We start from the raw sequence: 19801 nt of genomic DNA on the forward strand, positions 1-19801 counted from the left end.
GGGGCCCGGAAATGGACCTGAATGGGACTCCCTGATAAGTAAATTGATGATTGGAATCTACAAATTGCATATATAATCTAGCTTATATCTGAAAAAAAGATATAAACAATTTGTAGATACCATTCCTGATTCCAATCCTCAATTTACTTATCAGGAAGTCCCATTCAGGTCCATTTGGGGCCCCCCCCCCCTTTTTTTTTTTTTTTGACCTATACAACAACCATCTATTCCCATTATACTCTACGGCATCTATCAACATTATCTGATAGGTAGGCAAATGTGTATGGTGATATTTCTTATACAGTCTTTTTTAGACCATACCGCTAATAAATGCACAAATGCCCCTGAAGGAGTCAAAATACTTTTGAAACGCGTTGGACTTGCTTGTGCAATGTGCTTTATTGAACGTACACAGTTGTATTATATGCTTTAATCACGATATGGTGTGGTAATATGTACCTCATCAATTTTAGTGTATATTATTATTTTGAACAACCTTTTGTATGTTTTTTTTTTTTTCTGTAAAATTACTATGTACAATTAAACTTTGATAAAATTCTTTTTATACTAATTTGATACATTTTTCTTTGCATTTAAAGTCCCATATAGAGGGGGAAGCCTTGTCTCTCTGTACATCTTAGGGATGTGGCTAAAACAAAGCCGATAATTCAACCCTCCCTGTTTTTTGCTCTTTAAGAATAAAATAGTGGTAGTTCCAATTTTAGTTAATTTTAGGTTGCTCAAAAATGCAATAAATTACCCAATTTTGTGTTCAAATATAAAAGCAGATGTTGCAAACCTTTAAATTTGTTCATGCCCGTGAAGTAGCGACAAACTTCTGTACCATATATTTTCTTTAGGCGACACTTTAAAAGCCATTAAAAGATACTTTATAGGTCATTAGTTTATCATTATGAAGGTCTGGTACGAGAATTAGTGCTCATTCCGGCATGCGCGGTGATATGTATCCAGTTGCAATCTATACTTTCAGGCTTAGGCCCCCGCTGCGTGCATTTTAGTTTTGTATATGTGGGGTAACTTCAATTTTTTTGCATTAAATAAAATATATTTTTGTTTACCAATATTTTTTTCCTCCATCACATAGGGGGCAAAAAGTCCCCTCTGTGATTATTTTTTTGGTCACAGGTTCTCTTTAAGACTTCCTTGATGGCCTGGCAAACTTAACGGGAACCTGGAAGTGACATCACTTTCGGGTCAACAACAAAAAGGGAGGAGGAGAGCGGATGAATGTCTGCTCTCTTCCCTCCACTCTACCCGGCTACACCCTGGACCCTCAGATGGGAAAGTGGAGCCCTGGGTGTGTGTGTGTGTGTGTGTGTGGGGTGGGGGGCGCAGAGTGTGTGGAGTATTCGTGCTGGAGCCAGGACACAATTTCTTGTCGACCTGGCGCCTACGGGTTGTCGAGCCCTGATCTAAAAAAAATAGTTGAAGCCTCAACTTGCTCCATCACATGGGGGGACGTGGCCTAGACAGAGCGAGCTGAGGCTGATACTATTTGTTTGATGCATGACTTGGCATGGTTTGTAGTCACCGGAATGTTTTCTATGCTTCTATTGTCACCTGCCATTGCTTTGAGCCCCTAAACTCGGATTTTGCAGAAATCTGTGAAATAGAAATGTCTAACCGAGAACTCCAAAAAGTCTTCTAGACCCCCTACATCCCTTTTTGTTACTATGTGTTTTAGCATTGAATAAACAGCCACCACTTCATATTGGAGGCACTTACATCCTCTATAGATAGATCTAGCAGCAGATGTTTTGTCTATTTAACTGCATTGTCCCTAGTAAACTGACTTTTCTGTCTTAAGTAGATATATTCTTTCTTCCCATAGCTCTTCCAGAGACAAAATGCTTTCACAATGCAACAATTAAATGCAGCCCAGCAGCAGCAGCAGCAGCAGCAGCAGCAGCAACAACAGCAGCAGCAGCAGCAGCAATACGCCCTGGCCGCAGCTCAACAGCCTCATCTTGGTAGGTGAAGCATCTCTTGGATTGTTTCCATTACCACGTACCTTATGTTCTTTTGCTGATGCAATAATTTTTTTTTTATCTGAAGTGTTCCGGTCATGGTGACAACAGTTTAACCAGATAGAAAGTGAGGGGGAAACTCCCAACAGACTCTAGGCAAAAATGCAAATGCTTTTTTTCTTCATCCTTTAGTAGAACGAGGGAAGGAGAGGGCCCATGGTCAGCATTTTATTGCTGGTTTTTCCCTGTTGCAAATTTTACTGTGGTTCCTACCTGATTCAGTTATTTTCACCTGGCCAGTAAGTGAGGGAAAAGCCCCGGACACCAGGGTCCCTGTCAGATTATTCTTGACCTGCCTCATCCTACCCAAGAAGTTTTGGTTGGATGTGCGTTAATTGGAGTATGGGGAAAGAGGAGTAAAATCCTGATTCATCAGTTGGCATGTTGTGTCAAGGAACATATGCACCTGGTAACCCGATTTCTCTTTCGTTAATCGACAGACACAGCTCCTGATATTCTTAACCATTGGGTTATACTGCCCCATACAGGAGTAGGACATTAGGCAGAAAAAAAAGACTGGCTACTCCTATGGGCAGTCCCAGGGGATATACTCCCCCTCTCTGCTATAGGTACTCAGTTTTCTCTTTTGTTCATTGACGGACTCAGCTCCTTATCTTCCTGACCATTGGGTTATATGGCACCTTACAGGAGTAGGACACTAGGCAGGAGAAAACTTGACTGCGCCTATGGGGCAGTCCCAGGGGGGTATACTCCCACTCTCAGCTATAGGCATTGTTTTTTTTTTTTTTAAAAAAAACCTAGTTCCTGGCTGGGATCTCTGGTCCTGCCAATTTTTTTTTCCTTTTGAATGGAATTTTCTTTCCTAGTTTTGGTATTTTGTGCCTGTAAGAATCTACAATCAATTGCCCGAGCGAGCATGCGCAGGCTCCAGCTTTGCACTAGGTTGGCCACGGCCTGCAAGTTAAGTGTCTCGCGAGGTCGAATATAACCTGGCCTCAGCCTAAGTCGCAGCGTCCCTCCTGGCTGACAGCTCCCCCCATTCCCATGGAGCGGTGCCCACCCTGTTCCTGGTATGGTAAGTAGCTGTCCCCCTTCTGCCCCTGGAGGGTTTTGGGGTGGACATGGGCCCCTCCCTGGGGTGGTCAGACCTCCGGGGTTCCCCTCCTTCCCATGCAGCGCCCCCCTCCGTTTTTTGGGTCCTCTGCGGAATGTTACTCCCCTCCCTCCCCTTCCTCTTCCCCTTCCCCCTCCCCCCCTTCCTCTTCCCCCTTCCTCTTCCCCCTCCCCCCCTTCCTCTTCCCCTTCCCCCTCCCCCCCTTCCTCTTCCCCTTCCCCCTCCCCCCTTCCTCTTCCCCTTCCCCCTCCCCCCCTTCCTCTTCCCCTTCCCCCTCCCCCCCTTCCTCTTCCCCCTCCCCCCCTTCCTCTTCCCCTCCCCCCCCTTCCTCTTCCCCCTCCCCCCTTCCTCTTCCCCCTCCCCCCCCTTCCTCTTCCCCCTCCCCCCCTTCCTCTTCCCCCTCCCCCCCTTCCTCTTCCCCCTCCCCCCCTTCCTCTTCCCCCTCCCCCCTTCCTCTTCCCCCTCCCCCCCCTTCCTCTTTCCTCTCCCCCCCCCCTTCCTCTTTCCTCTCCCCCCCCCCCCTTCCTCTTTCCTCTCCCCCACCCTTGCTCTTTCCTCTCCCCCACCCTCCCTCTTCCCCCTCCCTCTTCCCTCTCCCCCCCTCCCTCTTCCCTTATCCTATCCTCCCCTCTCCTTCCTTATCTTATCCTATCCTCCCCTCTCCTTCCTTATCCTATCCTATCCTCCCCTCTCCTTCCTTATCCTATCCTCCCCTCCCCTCTCCTTCCTTATCCTATCCTCCCCTCCCCTCTCCTCCCTTATCCTATCCTATCCTCCCCTCCCCTCCCCTCTCCTCCCTTATCCTATCCTCCCCTCCCCTCTCCTCCCTTATCCTATCCTCCCCTCCCCTCTCCTTCCTTATCCTATCCTCTCCTATCCTCCCCTCTCCTCCCTTATGCTCACCTCCCCTCCCTCCCTCCTATCCTATCCTCCCCTCTCCTCCCTCCTATCCTATCCTCCCCTCTCCTCCCTCCTATCCTATCCTATCCTCCCCTCTCCTCCCTCCTATCCTATCCTCCCCTCTCCTCCCTTTATCCTATCCTCCCCTACCTTTACCCTGCCCCTCCGCCTGCTCCTCCCTTTACCCTGCCCCTCCGCCTGCTCCTCCCGTTACTCTGCCTCTCCCTTCACCCTGCCCTTGGGAATTTTTTGCTGTTCCCACTCCTCATGTTTGACACTGCTTTGGGACATCCCAATGGTTAAAGCGGTAGTATCCCGCTTTTTTACACTTTTACCTACAGGTAAGCCTATAAGGCTTACCTGTAGGTACAATTAATATCTCCTAAACCGGCACGGTTTAGGAGATATTTGCAGTGCATGCAGCCGCTCACGGGTTCTGAAGGTCCGGGGGGACCTTTAGTTTAGCTTGCCGGAAAATCACTCCCGCGCGCATTCCAATCACAGCGCCGGAGCCGCCGAACCCGGAAGAGACGGCGAGGGATCATGGCGGCGCCCGCAGCGATGTCCGGGGGTCCGTGTCGGGGCTTCGTTCTAAGGTAAGTAATACATAATGAGCTAGTATGCGATCCATACTAGCTCATTATGCCTTATTGTCTTGCAGGTTTTTTTTATTTTTTTTTTTTTGCATTTTGGGTTTACAACCGCTTTAAGAATATCTGGAGCTGTGTCCGAGAATAAACGAAAGAAATTGGGATTTCTCTGATCATTGACGGACACAGCACCCACCCCTCTGTGGAGTTGTATTTTCTCTTGACACTGCTTGTAACAAAACTGAGTACCTATAGCAGAGAGGGGGGAGTATATGCCCTGGGACTGCCCATAAGCATAGCCAGACTTTTTTCTGCTTAGTGTCCTACTCCTGTAGGGGGCAGTGTGACCCAATGGTTAAAAAGATCAGGAGCTGTGTCCATCAATGAACATCAGAGGAATGGATTTTACATTAAGTCAAAAAATCACATTATTTCCATGCATAGCCACCTCAAAGGGAAGGTAAGACATTCTGTCCATGACAGCTTCTTAGATATTTTTTCATTTGCTACTATAGCTTGGAGCTGCTTGTGGTCCTAAAGTGGAAATAAACCTACAGTTAAGTCTATAATAAGGCTTACTTGTTGGTACAGTAAGTATCTCCTAAGCTTGCATTGTTTAGAAGTTATTCATACGGGATGCTGCCGCTGATGTCACCAGCGCTTGCGCTCTGAAGGGACAGCATACCCATGTCATACCTTTCGAGCTCCACTCTGGGGCCCCCGCGCTCATGCACGGGAGTGAAGTTATCATGGCCCCTGCCATTTATACAGCTGGAGCCTGCAAACCCAGAAGAAAGACTGTGTGAAGGTTGAAGTGCCGTGACAGCGCTGCTCTGGAGTCTATCATAATTTGCTAGCATGCACTGCATACTAGTACGTTACGAGTTAAACCTGCAGGGGGGACCCATTTTTTTTTTTTTTTGCTTAATTTTTGTGGTGGTTTAATACCGCTTTAACCTTAAAAATTTTCTGTGGCAGCGGCTTTCCAAGTCTCTGCTGTGTCCTTTCTGGAAAACCCTAATAGCATAGAGGAGCAACAGGCTGTGGTGTATGGATGGTAAAACAGAGAAGGTTGTTATTCATCAGTTTTCTCTTAATGTGTTTATAAGAAACTTCTAATGGCACTTTAATGTATGTTGTCTTGAGGTGAAGGCACATCTGATAAAGGAATGTTTTTCTAGTTGAACAATCTTTGTGTGAATGTCATGTCCTATTTCATAATGGTTTCTCTTTATTCCAGCCGGTATGTTTTCAGCAGGTCTAGCTCCAGCTGCCTTTGTGCCAAACCCTTATATCATCAGCACGGCTCACCCTGGCACAGATCCATACACCGCGGCTGGCCTCGCTGCTGCAGCAACATTGGCAGGTATGTCCAGGGTTGCTGACCAGAGTCTTTGAAAGAGGAAAGCTAATTTTTACAAAGCTGCCGTTTTTTTTCAATTGAAGAAATGTTGCAGAAGTGACTAGTGAGTTTAGGTGACATCTGTTTACTTGCAGAAGCAGAGCAAGTGACATTCAGTCCACTACCTAAGATCCCCAGATACTGTCTGTGTCCAACTCCTGTACTGTCAATTTGATTGACAGCACAGTGCACATTACATTCAGAATAGAAGTGGTGGAGTGCTGGGCTCTAAATCTGAAGTTCCAGCTACCTGTAGTGGTTGCTGCGTAGTGTGGCAACGATCGAGTGTCTGTTAGAGCCTTTTAAAGGGTTCTTTGGATAGTTCACTTGCATGGCATGATAGGATGAGGGCAGCAAAACATGGAACCCTTCCCCGACAGGGCTAAGATAGATTGTGCAGAGGTAATGTGGATAATCCTGAGATTTCATTCCTAACTTTGTTAGGTTGCCTTCATTTTGCTTTAGCCTTACTCAGCGGAATATACTTCCAATTGTAAAGGAAAAGCAAGTGTATACTGAGGTTCAATGCAAACCTGTAGCTTTGCTTGAAAAATTAAATTATAAGTAGTGAACAGATCTGAGAAACGCCCAAAGTAATTTGGTAGTAAATCGGTCATCAAAATGCGTGAAAGAATTCAGTATCTTTGGTTATAGTTATCTACTATTTCGAGTCTTGGAGCGTTCCTGATATTTCAGTGTTAAGTAGTTGTGAAAATGATTAAAAGGAGATCTCTCTGACCCAATGTTTGCATTATGCTGGCCATACACTATATGGAAAACTGACCGTAATTCGGTCATTTGGACAGTTCGTTAATTTTTCAGGCAGTTGATGGGCAAAAATTGGTAATCGGCTGTGACTTTTATATGAGCCGAAAAAAACAGACAAGTTTGAAATTTTACTGCCGAATAAACGATAAATTGAAATGTTAATGTGTTTCTCGTCCAAAGTGTTTGCACTAGATATACCGTGTTTACCCTGAAAATAAGCCTGGGTGTTATATTAATTTTGGCACCAAAAGACCCAGTAGGGCTTATTTTCGGGGTAGGTCTTATCTGTAATGTGCTGTCTTCTCTCCCTCCCTGCCTGTCAGGAATCCCCTGTGTGAACCTAGTTTAGTGTTTTTAAAATCCTAGAGTCCACTTTATTAGTGTTTTTATATAATGTCCAGTGTGTGTTTCTGCAATAGAATAGTATGAAATACCTTCGGTAGCTGATCTCCCACTCTGCTGTCCTTCTCTCATACCGTAGCTGTCAGAGGGGGATATCCGCCCCTCCTCTCTACAGTGTTCAGAGCGGGTCACAGAAGCGCTGAGTATTAGATTAGAATTGTGTGAAATACCTTTGTTACAGCGGCGCTCAGCTGATTTCCCGCTGCTGTGCTTCTCTTCTCCCCCGCTGACAGCTGGGGGTCACGGAAGCGCCGAGCGGCGCTGTAACTAAGGTATTTCACACAATTCTAATACTTGGCCCTTCTGTGACCTGCTCTGAACACTGCCGAGGGGAGGGGCTGAGATTCCCCTCTGACGGCTATAAGAGGGGAATCAGCTGAGCGCCGAGCAGCGCTATACCGAAGGTATTTCACACTGTTCTATTACAAAAACAAACACTGGGCATTTTATAAAACACTAATAAAGTGGTTTCTAGGTTTAGAAACGCTAAACTAGGGCTTATTTTCGGGGTAGGGCTTATGTTGCAGCCCTCCCCGAAAATAAAGGTAGGTCTTATTTTCGGGGAAACACGGTATGTGAAAAAAACGAACAAACAGATAAATTTGTCATTTGAACGATTTATTGATCATTACATGATGGCACTGTTTGCTCTCATAGCCGTGTTCGTTTTTCCAAAATGAGTTTGAACGATTTTTCGTATAGTGGATCCATACATTATATAGGCATTAAGCCTAATTCACATGAGGAGTATTTATTTTTTCGTTAAATCCAACAGGCCTGAAGGAAAAAAAAAAACTGACCGCTCAGGAGGAGCTGCTGTACTGCTACAGCGATCTCCCCTGCTGTGCTATTGTGTTTTGACGGAGATGGCCTTTTTCAGTCGTTCCCCTTCAACAGAAGCCAGCCGAATGACCGGCTTCTGTCGGGCCGATTCCAGTATAAACTGGCCGAGTGTCGGACGGTTTCAATTTAATCACCCGATGCCTCCCGACATTCAGCCCGTGTGCACTAGGCTTTAGTCTAGGAAGTATTAAGTAGGGTATAGATATATCACTTAAAGTATGTGCCCTAAGCTTGCATCATTCGTTGTGACCTAAAAAACTCCCCTTGCTTACTAAGAGCAGCACTGAGAGCTTAGTTTTATTTTCATCCTTCCAAAAAAATGACAAGGTGCTTCTTATTTTGCATTTGACAATGTTCGTGTTATCTATGCCTTCCTGAACACATTCTCTGCTCTGTGCTCTTCAAGTGTTACTAATCCCAGGAGCCTGCATTCACTATATCTGGTCCCCCACAGTACACAGAACATGGAAATGCAAGAGTTTTAGTAAATATAAACTGCTAAATACCTTTTCTTATCAGCAGTATATAGCAGTCTTGTGACGTCTATCATTGTCTGGTTAAAGCTTGTAGGAGGAGTTTTCATTCTCTGTGTCCTATGAGGCTGCAGGACCTCTGATTGGACAGTGCTGATTGACCCTGTGCTGATCACATGCACCCTCCCCCCCCCCAAAAAAAAAAACTCTAGCAATACACACCAAACTGAGCATGTGCAGAGTGCCACCTAGGGCTATGTTCTATCAGCAGATGGATTGGGGACAGTGGAAGAAGGTGAGGATCAGAAAAGACAGGGCTGTCTCTCATTGAAACTGTCTACATTGTTGTACAGTGTAGTGCTGAAGTAGGGAAAAGTCCTTTTCAGATCATTCATTTTTATATAATGAGTTTCATCTATTGAGCTCTGTAAACAGGCTTTTTAGACTTGTTAAACACTTGTAAAAAACAGAGATGTTCGTTGTTGGGGTTCAGAAATGCTTTATGATCAGGAAAATGTGTGACAATTAGGCTGGGGCCCTACCTGCTGTCTCTTAAGCATAAATGTAACTATTCAATAGCGGTATTTGATGATTGTGTGACTGAAATATGAAAATATGTACATTTGCTTTAATCTTGAATATAATAAAGAGGATTGAGAAAAATGAACATGTGCCCATTTGAAGCATGGTTGTTGAATAGTTGTGTTTTATAGCAGAAAGTAAAACTTTTTGGGGTTATTTTTGGTCTTTTTTCATTTGTATAACAAACCCAGTGGCGATCATATACCATCAAAATAAAGCTCTATTTGTTTGCAAAAAAGATATCGACTTCATTTGGGTACAGCGCCCAATTACCAGTTAAAGTAGCAAAGTGCCAAATGGTAAAAATGGGCAAGTCATGAAGAGCTTAAGTGGTTAAAGGTGGAAAATCCCTGTTTGCCTTGCTGTGTGATTGGTAGTATAAATGTATAATCAAAAGGTCTGTGCAGTGTTTGCCATACACTGTTTATTGCTTGCACTAATAAACTTGTTTGGTCCTTTGTAGGGCCTGCAGTTGTCCCTCCACAATATTACGGGGTACCGTGGGGAGTGTATCCTGCTGGATTATTTCAGCAACAAGCCGCAGCAGCAGCTGCCTCTGCTGCCAACAACACCAATCAGCAGGCAGCAACACAGGCATCCCAGGGACAACAGCAGGTGAGTAAAATGAACATAGCACACATGATTTCAATTGTTCGTCGACCCAAAAATATTGTGTATGTTCGACTCTTGACAGGCTGAATCACACCTGTAGTCTGCTTATAAATATCAGAAACTTCAGAATTGAGATCTGTGGTAGGGAATTGACGCCTTTTATTTTTGTTTAGCAAGTAGCTAAATAAATTAAAATTGCTCTTCAAGTAAACATTTTAGGCTGAGTTTACACTGGTGCAAATTGGTTGTGGGTTTCCCCGCATCCAATTCGCATGACAGGAGACTGTGACCAGCTCTCAATGGAGCTGGTTCACACATATACGTGGCGGCTGCGGAGCAGATTGCACAGGGGTCCTGTGCATCTTTGGCTCAATTTTAGGTCTGAATTCATGCAAAAATTCGGGCCTGAAACCGAGACCAAGGACACACTGAACCCCTTTGAGCATCTGATTTAGGTGTGAACCCAGCCTTAAAGAAGAGTTCTAACTATGGATATTTTCTCTATCGTTCATTGACGGACACATCGCCTGATCATCTTAACCATTAGGTTATACTGCCCCTCTACAGGAGTAGGACACGAGGTAGAAAGAAAGCTTGACTATGCCTGTAGGCAGTCCCAGGGGGTATACTCCCTCTCTCTCAGCTATAGGCACTGCCTAGTCAGAAGTTAAAGACCTAGTGCCTTGCTGGGATCTGTGGTCCTGGCAATTTTTTTTCCTATTTAATGGATTTTTCTATTTTTCCTGTGAGAATCTACAATCAACTGCTGGACTGGGCAACAGGCTGGATATTTTTTAAAATCCAGTGGTCACCCCAGTCAGGCCAGCGCACGCACAGGCCTCAGCTCCACGCTAGGTCAGCTGCGACATAGCCCTACTGGCCGACAGCTGGCCTGCGAGTTAAACATCTTGCGAGGTCGCATATGACCTGGCTTTGCTGGAGTTGCAGCATTCCTCCTGGCCGACAGCCCCCCATTTCGATGGAGAGGAGGTTGTGTCTGGAGCGGTGCCAACCCTGTTCCTGGTATGGTAAGTAGCTGTTCCCCCCTCTCCCCCTTGAGGGTTTTGTGGTGGATATGGGCCCCTCCCTGGGACGGTCAGACCCCTGGGTTTTCTGCCTTCCTATGCAGCGTCCCCCTCTCGGTGGTCCCTGCGCACACTTTGCCCTTCATCTGCCAACAGCCCCCCCCAATAGGGTGGTCATACCCCCTTTTCAGGTCGGTCTGGGATGCTAAGCTAGGGAGGAGGGTGGAGGCACGCCCCTGGCGACAGGACAATCTCCTTTTTGGAGGGGGCTGTACCTGGTGGGGGCTCCTGCCAGGGCCCCCCCTTCCTGCTGGTGTAGTTTTCGGGGCTTGGATCTTGACCTCCAACGGGGGGGGGGGTTGAGCAGCACCTGGACTTGAGTACTATCAAGGGCGAGGTCTCGGCCGTGGTGGTCTTCCTTCAATGACCATTGGCCACACTTTCCTTGGTGCATACTTTTATCGAAGGAGTTAGACACTTGGCTCCTCCGGTGCGGTCTCCATTGCAGTCTTGGGAATTTAATTTGGTGTTTTCAGTCCTCCAGAAACCTCCTTTTGAAAATCTTAGGGAGGTTCCCCCGCTTATGTTATCCCAGAAGGTAGCCTTTTTGGTGGCAATCACTTCTGTGCACAGGGTGTTGGAGCTGGTGGTGTTGTCTTCTCGTTCACCTTACTTGTTGGTTTACAGAGATAAAGGGGTTCTTTGCCTGTCTGTCGTTCCTTCCAAAGGCTGTCTCTGATTTTCATTTGAAGACATTGTGTTGCCTTCCCTGTGTCCCGGGCCAAAATATCAGAAGAAAATTTGTCTTGCATTCCTTGGAAGTTGTTTGTGCAATTAGGGTGTACCTGGCAGCTACGGAGTCTTTTAGGAAGTCGGACTCACTATTTGTGCTCACGGACGGACCTCGGAAGGGGTTGTTTGCTTCTGCTGTGACCATTTCCAGATGGATGAGACAGACGGTGTTTCAAACCTATTCAATTAAGGGTCAGGTTCTTCTTTTCCCTGTTGCAGCTTCATCAGGCGTCAGTAATGCAGGTTTGCAAGGCGGCTACCTGGTCATCTGTGCACACCTTTTCAAAATGTAATAAAATTGATGTGTTTGCATCTGCGGATGCTTCCTTGGCCGAAGGCTTCTGTTTTAGAGGACCTGGTCCTCTTTGAGGTTGTATTGTTTTTTTTTTTTCTTCAGGTGAGCTCCAGTTGTCGGTTTAGCTCCATGTTACCTGGTTGGCTTTGGTTTAGCCGTGGGGGAATTTTTTTATGCTTTTCCCACCCCTCATGTTTAACACTGCTATGGGACATTCCATTGGTTAAGAAGATCTTGAGCTGTGTCCGTCAATGAACAATAGAATAAAATTGGATTTTTGTCTTACCGTAAAATACATTTCTCTAGCGCTCATTGACAGACGTAGTCCTCGGTGATACACCACCTTCGGGTTATGTTGCCTCCACAGGAGCAGGACTAGACAGGAAATTAAAAAGCTCTGGCCACACCTTAGGGGCAGTCCCAGAGGGTATATCCTCTCTCTCTCTGCCTCAGCAAATCAGTTATTTTCTGTCTAGTTAGGAGTAAGGACCTAGATACCTTGCTGGGATCTTAGGTCCTGGCAAGAACTTTTTCTTAAAGGATTTTTTAGACAGCTTTTTTTCTCCAGTGTTCCTGTGAGATCTTCAAGCAAGAAAGCTGAACTGGGCGACGGGCTGGATGTTGAGATCCGGTGGTCACCCCAGTTCAGCCTACGAGCGCGTGCAGGCCATAGCTCCGCGCTGGGTCGGCCGCGACAAAGTCCCATTAAAGGACTGTCCACGCGAGTTAAACGTCTCGCTGAAACGCCAAAGACCATGAGTCACGGCGTCCGTATCGGTCGACAGCCCTCCCGCCCCGGTGGAGAGGGGTACTGTCAGGAGTTGGTGCCCGCCTGGTTCCGGTATGGTGAGTAGTATGTTCCCCCTTTTCCCCTGACGGGTCTTGTGGTGAACGCGGGCCCCTCTCTGTATGGTAAGATAGAGTCCCTCTCTATCCTATAACATGACACAGATCCTCCTACTTTGAGTGTGATTTTATGTGCAAAAAGCCAGGAGGCTTGGTTTGGGAGCTAACAATCTAATTGTATACATGTTAAAAAGATGTAATCTGTGGCATTCTGGGAATCTTACGGTGTTAAGAATAAGCTACCTACCAGTCAGAAGCCACGGACATGTAGACTGCCTTCCTAATCAGATCTCCAGCTATTAGCAGGCCTCCCGAATGGCCATGCGGTCCGCCAGGGCCGGTACCACCAACCACGCCATATCCCCATGCAGAGAGAATGTTGTGTGTCCTGCAGCACACCGCTATTCAGTACAGGCCGCCGCCATTTTTTTTTGCTGGATCGCACGAGCCGCCATTTTGGCGTAGCCTCGTGTCTCCAGCATGGGGGCGGCCATGTTTGAGGTGATCCAAACACCTCGTGGAGCTTGGGGGAGGCGCCGGAAGGCGTGCAGAGGGGCGGAGCCGCCTCCTTTCTTCCTGGGCAGCCAGCCAAAAGACTTCCTGTTTGTCAAGACAGCGCTGTAACCTGTTGCAGTTAAACTCTGAGCATCAAGTGGTGAGCCTGGGGGTCTATCTCTCTCTCTCTCTCGATCGATAGGGATCCCTAGCAGGTAACACTAAGGGGCTTTTGTGGCGCTGGGGGTCTGAAAAAAAAAAAAAAAAAGTTTTTTATTTTTGAATTATATTATCCAGGAAGTGACTGGAATTATCATGGACCCTGCCACACATATTCCCCCACCTGTTTCCCTCGAGGGGGCCACGGGACCCGCCGGTGCACAGAGTATAGAGTCATTTACAGCAATTTTGGAGTCTATGGTGGCTCGGGTGGAGGCGGCCTGTCAGGGACGGGGGTCAAGGAAGCGACCCCCGCCTACCCCTATACTATCTGACACCTCTGACTCTGATTCAGAGATGGTCACTGCAGTTGCAGGTTCCTCTGCAAGGGCTGTTATTCCAGGTAAAGCCCCCTCAGACAGTGAGGAGGACGCTTCTTCTCCTGCTATAATTCAGGAAGAAGCATTGGTGGACGCACTAGTTGTGGCAGTGCAGGAAACCTTAAAACTTGAGGCTTTACCGGCAGAGGCAACTGAAACAGAGATTCCCTTTGGTACTAATAAGCCCATCAAAACGGTGAAGGTTTTTCCTGTACCTAAATGTTTCGGTAATCAGATTAAAGGAGAATGGGAGCATTCTAAACGTACCTTTACTATTTCCAAGCGTATTGCTAGACGCTATCCGTTTGAGGAATCCATCATTAAGAAATGGACGGTACCACCAGTGGTGGATCCACCTATTTCCAGGCTGAATAAAGCCACGGTTATTCCAGTGGAGGACACTTCGTCCTTTAAGGATCCGGTGGATCGAAAGATGGAAGCAGAGTCCCGCACCATCTTCTCTCTGATAGGGTCAGCATTTAGACCAGTAATTGTTATTGGTCTAGTTTCCCAGACACTTACGGAATGGGCGAAAATGGTACGCCAAGATCTTAGGGGAAAAGATATTCCCCAGGAGACATCTGATTTGATGGAACAGATTATACAAGGGCTACAGTTTATCTGTGACGCAGCCTTGGACACTACTCCCTTATTAGGGCATGCATCTAAGTCAGCGGTGATCCTCAGACGTGTGCTGTGGTTAAAATGCTGGTCAGCTGACCTAGGTTCCAAAAAGACCTTGACTAATCTCCCTTTTCAGGGGAATCGTCTATTTGGGGCCAACCTAGATGAAATCATTAAGGATGCCACTGGGGGCAAGAGCACTTTTTTGCCACAGGCTGCTAAAGCTAAGGGACCTCGCAACAAGCGAGGACCTTTCTTTACCGCCCATAAAGGGCGCCCGGCTGGTACTAGCGGGAAAGGCAAGACTCCTCCAGGAGGGTTCAAGAAGGGCTGGTCGGACAAGCAAAGGACCAACCCAGCCAAACCCGAAGCAAAGGAGTACACAGCCTGAAGGTGCGCCCCCACCCGGTTTCAGGGTGGGGGGACGTTTTCACCGGTATTCAGGACATTAGATCGAGCATCAACCACTACTACCGGTGCGATTCTTCCCTTCCAACATTTAAGTACTACAGGAAGCGGTAGTTACCGTTCCCTGAATAGATCTTTTCCTTTACCTTTTCCTAAGATTAGTCCCGATACCTCACAGGAATCTGATCTGGTTGACCAGATAGGCCAAGTAGCCTCTAGTCGGGTGACTTCGGTCCCTGAGGTTCAACCAGAAAAGATCACCTTTCCTGATAACTATCAGGTATCTGATAAATGTGTGGGAACAGAAAACGACCAGACTTTCTCAGATGGTCGGGGCCAGATACCTCTAGGGACGCCTGTTTCAGATTCTATCAGCGCCAGTGGTCCTAGAAATTCTAGGCTGGCCTCCTCAAGCCGGCCTGGCCGACTTGGACATGTTAGTCGTAGACGTTCCGTGGGAACTTCGTCTCAGGGAGTGTCTGTGGTCTCAAGGACCAATTTACCATCATGCTTTACAGTCGCTGGGTTTAATGGCCTGGCCATTGAGACCCAAGTACTGAAGGACAGAGGTTTGTCTACTTCAGTCATTCCTACCCTTATTAAAGCAAGGAAAGCGACTTCCAGCAAAGTCTATTATCACACATGGAAGACTTATATTGCGTGGTGCGAATCTTTAGGATTTCCTCCACGTACCTATTCGGTGACTCGAATATTGGCCTTTTTGCAACAAGGGGTTGAGCAGAAGCTAGCCTTGAGCACCATCAAGGGTCAAGTTTCAGCATTAGCAATCTTCTTTCAGAAGCCTTTAGCTACCAAATCCTTGGTGCGGAATTTCATCCAGGGGGTGCGGCACCTGGCTCCTCCAGTCCGCGCGCCCTTACCGCCCTGGGATCTTAATTTGGTTTTGTCGGTTCTACAGAAACCTCCCTTTGAAAACATCAGGGAGATTCCCTTGCTTACTTTATCCCAGAAGGTGGCCTTCTTGGTGGCTATTACTTCTGCTCGCAGGGTGTCAGAACTGGCTGCATTATCATGCCAGTCCCCATACCTAGTGATTCATAGGGATAAGGTAGTACTTCATCCTAAGCCATCCTTTCTTCCTAAGGTGGTTTCAGATTTTCATCTGAATGAAGATATTGTACTACCTTCCTTGTGTCCTCAGCCCAAGCATCATCGGGAACATGCGTTGCATTCCTTAGATGTGGTTCGGGCAATCAGGGTATACCTGAAAGCTACGGAATCTTTCCGTAAGACGGATTCACTTTTTGTGATCACGGATGGCCCCAGAAAGGGTTTGCCTGCATCTGCCGCGCCCATTGCCAAATGGATTAGACAAACGGTGGTACAGGCTTATTCTATTAAGGGTCAGAGTCCTCCGTTCCCTGTTAGGGCGCACTCCACTCGAGCGCTCAGTACTTCCTGGGCCTTTCGCCATCAGGCGTCAGTGGTCCAGGTATGTAAGGCGGCCACCTGGTCGTCGGTACATACCTTTACAAAGTTCTATAAAATTGATGTGACGGCATCGGCGGATGCCTCATTTGGCCGCAAGGTTTTGCAGGCCGCAATTTGAGGAGACCGGTGGTCTACCTCGAGGGTTTTTTTCTGTTTGAAAAAAAAAAAAATACATTTTTTTCTCTTTTTTTTGTTGAGTCTCATCATTAAGGATGAGCATTGTAAACTTCTAGTTGGCACCGGTTGGGCCTTCTAGATTGGGATTTGATTTCATTTTCCCACCCCTCAGTTGTGATACTGCTCTGGGACGTCCCGAAGGTGGTGTATCACCGAGGACTACGTCTGTCAATGAGCGCTAGAGAAAAATGGATTTTTGTAAAATCTTACCGTAAAATCCTTTTCTCTTAGCTCATTGACAGACGTAGTCCCGCCCCTCTGTTTTTTGAGTTGGGTTAAAATCTCTAAAGACTGCTTTTTCACATAACTGATTTGCTGAGGCAGAGAGAGAGAGGATATACCCTCTGGGACTGCCCCTAAGGTGTGGCCAGAGCTTTTTAATTTCCTGTCTAGTCCTGCTCCTGTGGAGGCAACATAACCCGAAGGTGGTGTATCACCGAGGACTACGTCTGTCAATGAGCTAAGAGAAAAGGATTTTACGGTAAGATTTTACAAAAATCCATTTTTCTCTGATGTTCATTGACGGACACAGCACCCACCCCTCTGTGGAGTTGGGCTTCTTCTGACACTGCTTATAACAAAACTGAGTGCCTATAGCGGAGAGTGAGAGTATACCCCCCTGGGACTGCCCATAGGCATAGTCAAGCTTTTTTTCTGCCTAGTGTCCTACTCCTGTATGGGGCCGTATAACCCAATGGTTAAGGAGGTCAGGAGCTGTCCATCAATGAACATCAGAGAAATGGATTTTACGTTAAGACAAAAATCCCATTTTATACATGGGTACATTGGTCCAGCTTGAACCAATGTAACTATATAATAGGGTTCTGTTGCTGATTTAAGGTGGTAAATAAACTCAATGCTTTATCTGCATTAAATTAGCCTCAGAACCTGTGTAATTGTGTGTTCAGTTTTAAAGGGATGAGGTGGCAGCCCTACTATAAAACCATATACCATACCTTTTTAAGTATTAAATAATGAGCTCAATATGCATATGTCTTACAGGGTTTTTTTTTTTTTTTTTTTTCTACAACCTCCTTAGAAATGGTACCATTTTTTTCAAGGCCCAGATCTCTCCTCTGGATAAAAAAAATGTAAAGTAATCTAGCAAAAATCTAAAATGTTTTATAGAGTATATTGGTTGTATTGCAGCACACACTAGTTTCCTAGTCAGGGGTCTGTGGGGCACAAAGAGATTGTGTGTCGATGGACCTCTAAAACCCTGAGCTTTTATTTAAAACCCTAGCAATATTCAGGACCTGCGCCTGTTGTTCCCAAGGTACTAGGAGTTTACTTCTGGGCTTCAGTAGGGCCAAAACTTAAGGGACTAGGAATGGAGGTATGGTTTTCTGTTACCAGCATTGATGGATCAAGTTTGTGCATTTACTTCAATATCTAAGGATTGAGTACATTTTCATTGCAGGTTATGCGCTCTGCCGCAAACCAGAGACCACTAACACCAAACCAAGGACAGCAAGGCCAACAGAATGACACTCTAGCTGCTGCTAATTCTGCCCTGGCCTTCGGACAGGGCCTGGCCACCAGTATGTCAGGTACTTAGTGTTTAATGCAACATTTATTTATTTATTTTTTGTAGTGGCGCTGTGTGCTAATATATGGTGCATATTTTTCAGGTTATCAAGTCCTAGCCCCTACTGCCTATTATGATCAGAATGGTACTTTGGTGGTCGGGCCAGGAGCAAGGGCTGGACTGGCAGCCCAAGTGCGTTTGGTGGCATCCACCCCAGTTCTCATCAGTTCTGCAGCAGCACAAGCTGGTATGTAACAAGTAGTCTTCTGTAGAGCTGCTTTACTGCTGTGATCCCAATTCCATTTACTAATAATTTTAAAATGTGTATGTTAAAATATACTTTTCTCTTCTGTTCATTGACGGACAAAGCTGTTGATATTCTTAACCACTGGGTTATACCGGCCCCTACAGGAGTAGAACACTAGGCAGAAAAAAGTCTGGCTACGCCTATGGGCAGTCCCAGGGGGTATACTTCCTCTCTCTGCTATAGGTGCTTAGTTTTTTTCTGCCTAGTCAGGAGTGTTTTCTCTTAGATTTTTTTTTCTTCTGTCTTTTCCTGTGAGATCTACAATTAACTGGCAGACTGGGCGACAGGCTGGAAAATCTAGATCCAGTAGTCACCCCAGTCTGGCCAGCCAGCGAGCGCACGCAGACCTCCGCTCTGCGCTAGGTTGGCCACGACCTAGCCCCACCAAACGGGGGCTGGCCTGTGAGGTCGCATACGACTGGGTCTCGGCCCAAGTCACAGCGTTCCTCCAGGCCCATGGCGAGGGGTTCTGTCTGGAGCAGTGCCCGCCTGGTTCCTGGCATGGTAGCTGTGCCCCCTCTGCCCCTGGAGTGTTTTGGGGTGTACTCGGGCCCCTCCATGGGACGTTTGGGTCCCCGGGTTCCCCTCCTTCCCGTTTAGGCACCCCCCTCATCTGTTCTGCCCCCCCCCCCAAACTAATGCTGGGGCTGTGTGCATGGTCTGGTAGACTTCCCAGGGTGGGGGCAGGGCGCTGTGATTGGGGGGGGGGGGTGGTGGGTGCTCCTGGGACCAGACAATCAGCTGTGCGGGGGGGGGGGCTCCTGGTGTCTAGGGATCCCTCCTGGGAGCCTTGTGGTGCTGCCATTTTATTGTAACCTTTGTGCTGCAATGCACAGCGGCCCTGTTTTGTAGTCTGGCCATTTTGCTGTGGTTTGCCATAGAAAACAGTGGCGGTCATGACAGTGGAGCCCTATGGGCAGCGATTTCTGCGGTGGGAGCCCCTCCTCATCCCCTGGTGCTGACTTCTGGATCCTTTCCTGATCGCCATACGTGCAGACCAGATTCTCCTGGTGGCTGAGGTGTCTGGTTTCTGCAGGGTGGGGAATCTGGTGGGGTCCTCTCCCTCTCTGCTGAGGTTTGATTGGGGCTCTGTGACTGGCAACAGGGTGTTCTGCCAGGGCGTTATCATGGGCTTTACTCAAACCTGTTTACAGTCCCCAGAAAGGAAGGTAAGGTGCGTCCAATCCTGGACCCCCTCAAGCTGCTGAACTGCTTGTGCAGGTGCAGAAGTTCAGAATGCAGTCTGTTTGCATGGTGTTGGCTTCCCTGCATCAAGGGAATTTTCATGCCTCCATCGACATCAAGGACGCTTACCATCACATTCCAATGTGTCAGTCACCAGCGCTTCCTCCGCTTTGCAGTTGAAGAGGAGCATTATCAGTTTGTGGCGTTACCCTTTGGTCTTGCCCCTGCTCCTTGGGTCTTCACAAAAGTGTTGACCCCGGTGCTAGCATTGTTACATCAGCAGGGGATTGCGGTCCTGGGCTGCCTGGACAAACTTGTTCTGCAAGCAGGGTCTCCTACTGCGCTGGTGGAAAACCTGGAGATTTCCATACGGACCCTGAGAAAGTTCGGCTGGATTCTGAATAGAGCTGAACGATAGTCGATGTGATATCGA

The 19801-nt window shown here is 47.1% G+C and overlaps 1 protein-coding gene across 1 annotated transcript in view; it reads left to right on the top strand.

Moving 5' to 3' along the window:
- Window positions 1–19801, top strand: part of PUM2 (pumilio RNA binding family member 2) — a 112763-nt gene that overhangs the window by 56966 nt on the left and 35996 nt on the right. Inside the window, exons 8-12 of the mRNA XM_082250220.1 lie at window positions 1853–1991; window positions 5854–5979; window positions 9547–9698; window positions 17769–17898; window positions 17980–18123. Coding sequence (XP_082106346.1) covers window positions 1853–1991; window positions 5854–5979; window positions 9547–9698; window positions 17769–17898; window positions 17980–18123 — 691 coding nt within the window. The remainder of the gene's footprint in view (window positions 1–1852; window positions 1992–5853; window positions 5980–9546; window positions 9699–17768; window positions 17899–17979; window positions 18124–19801) is intronic.

The sequence above is a fragment of the Pelophylax lessonae genome, assembly GCF_965119305.1.
Source record: "Pelophylax lessonae genome assembly, chromosome: 3".
Taxonomy (NCBI): domain Eukaryota; kingdom Metazoa; phylum Chordata; class Amphibia; order Anura; family Ranidae; genus Pelophylax; species Pelophylax lessonae.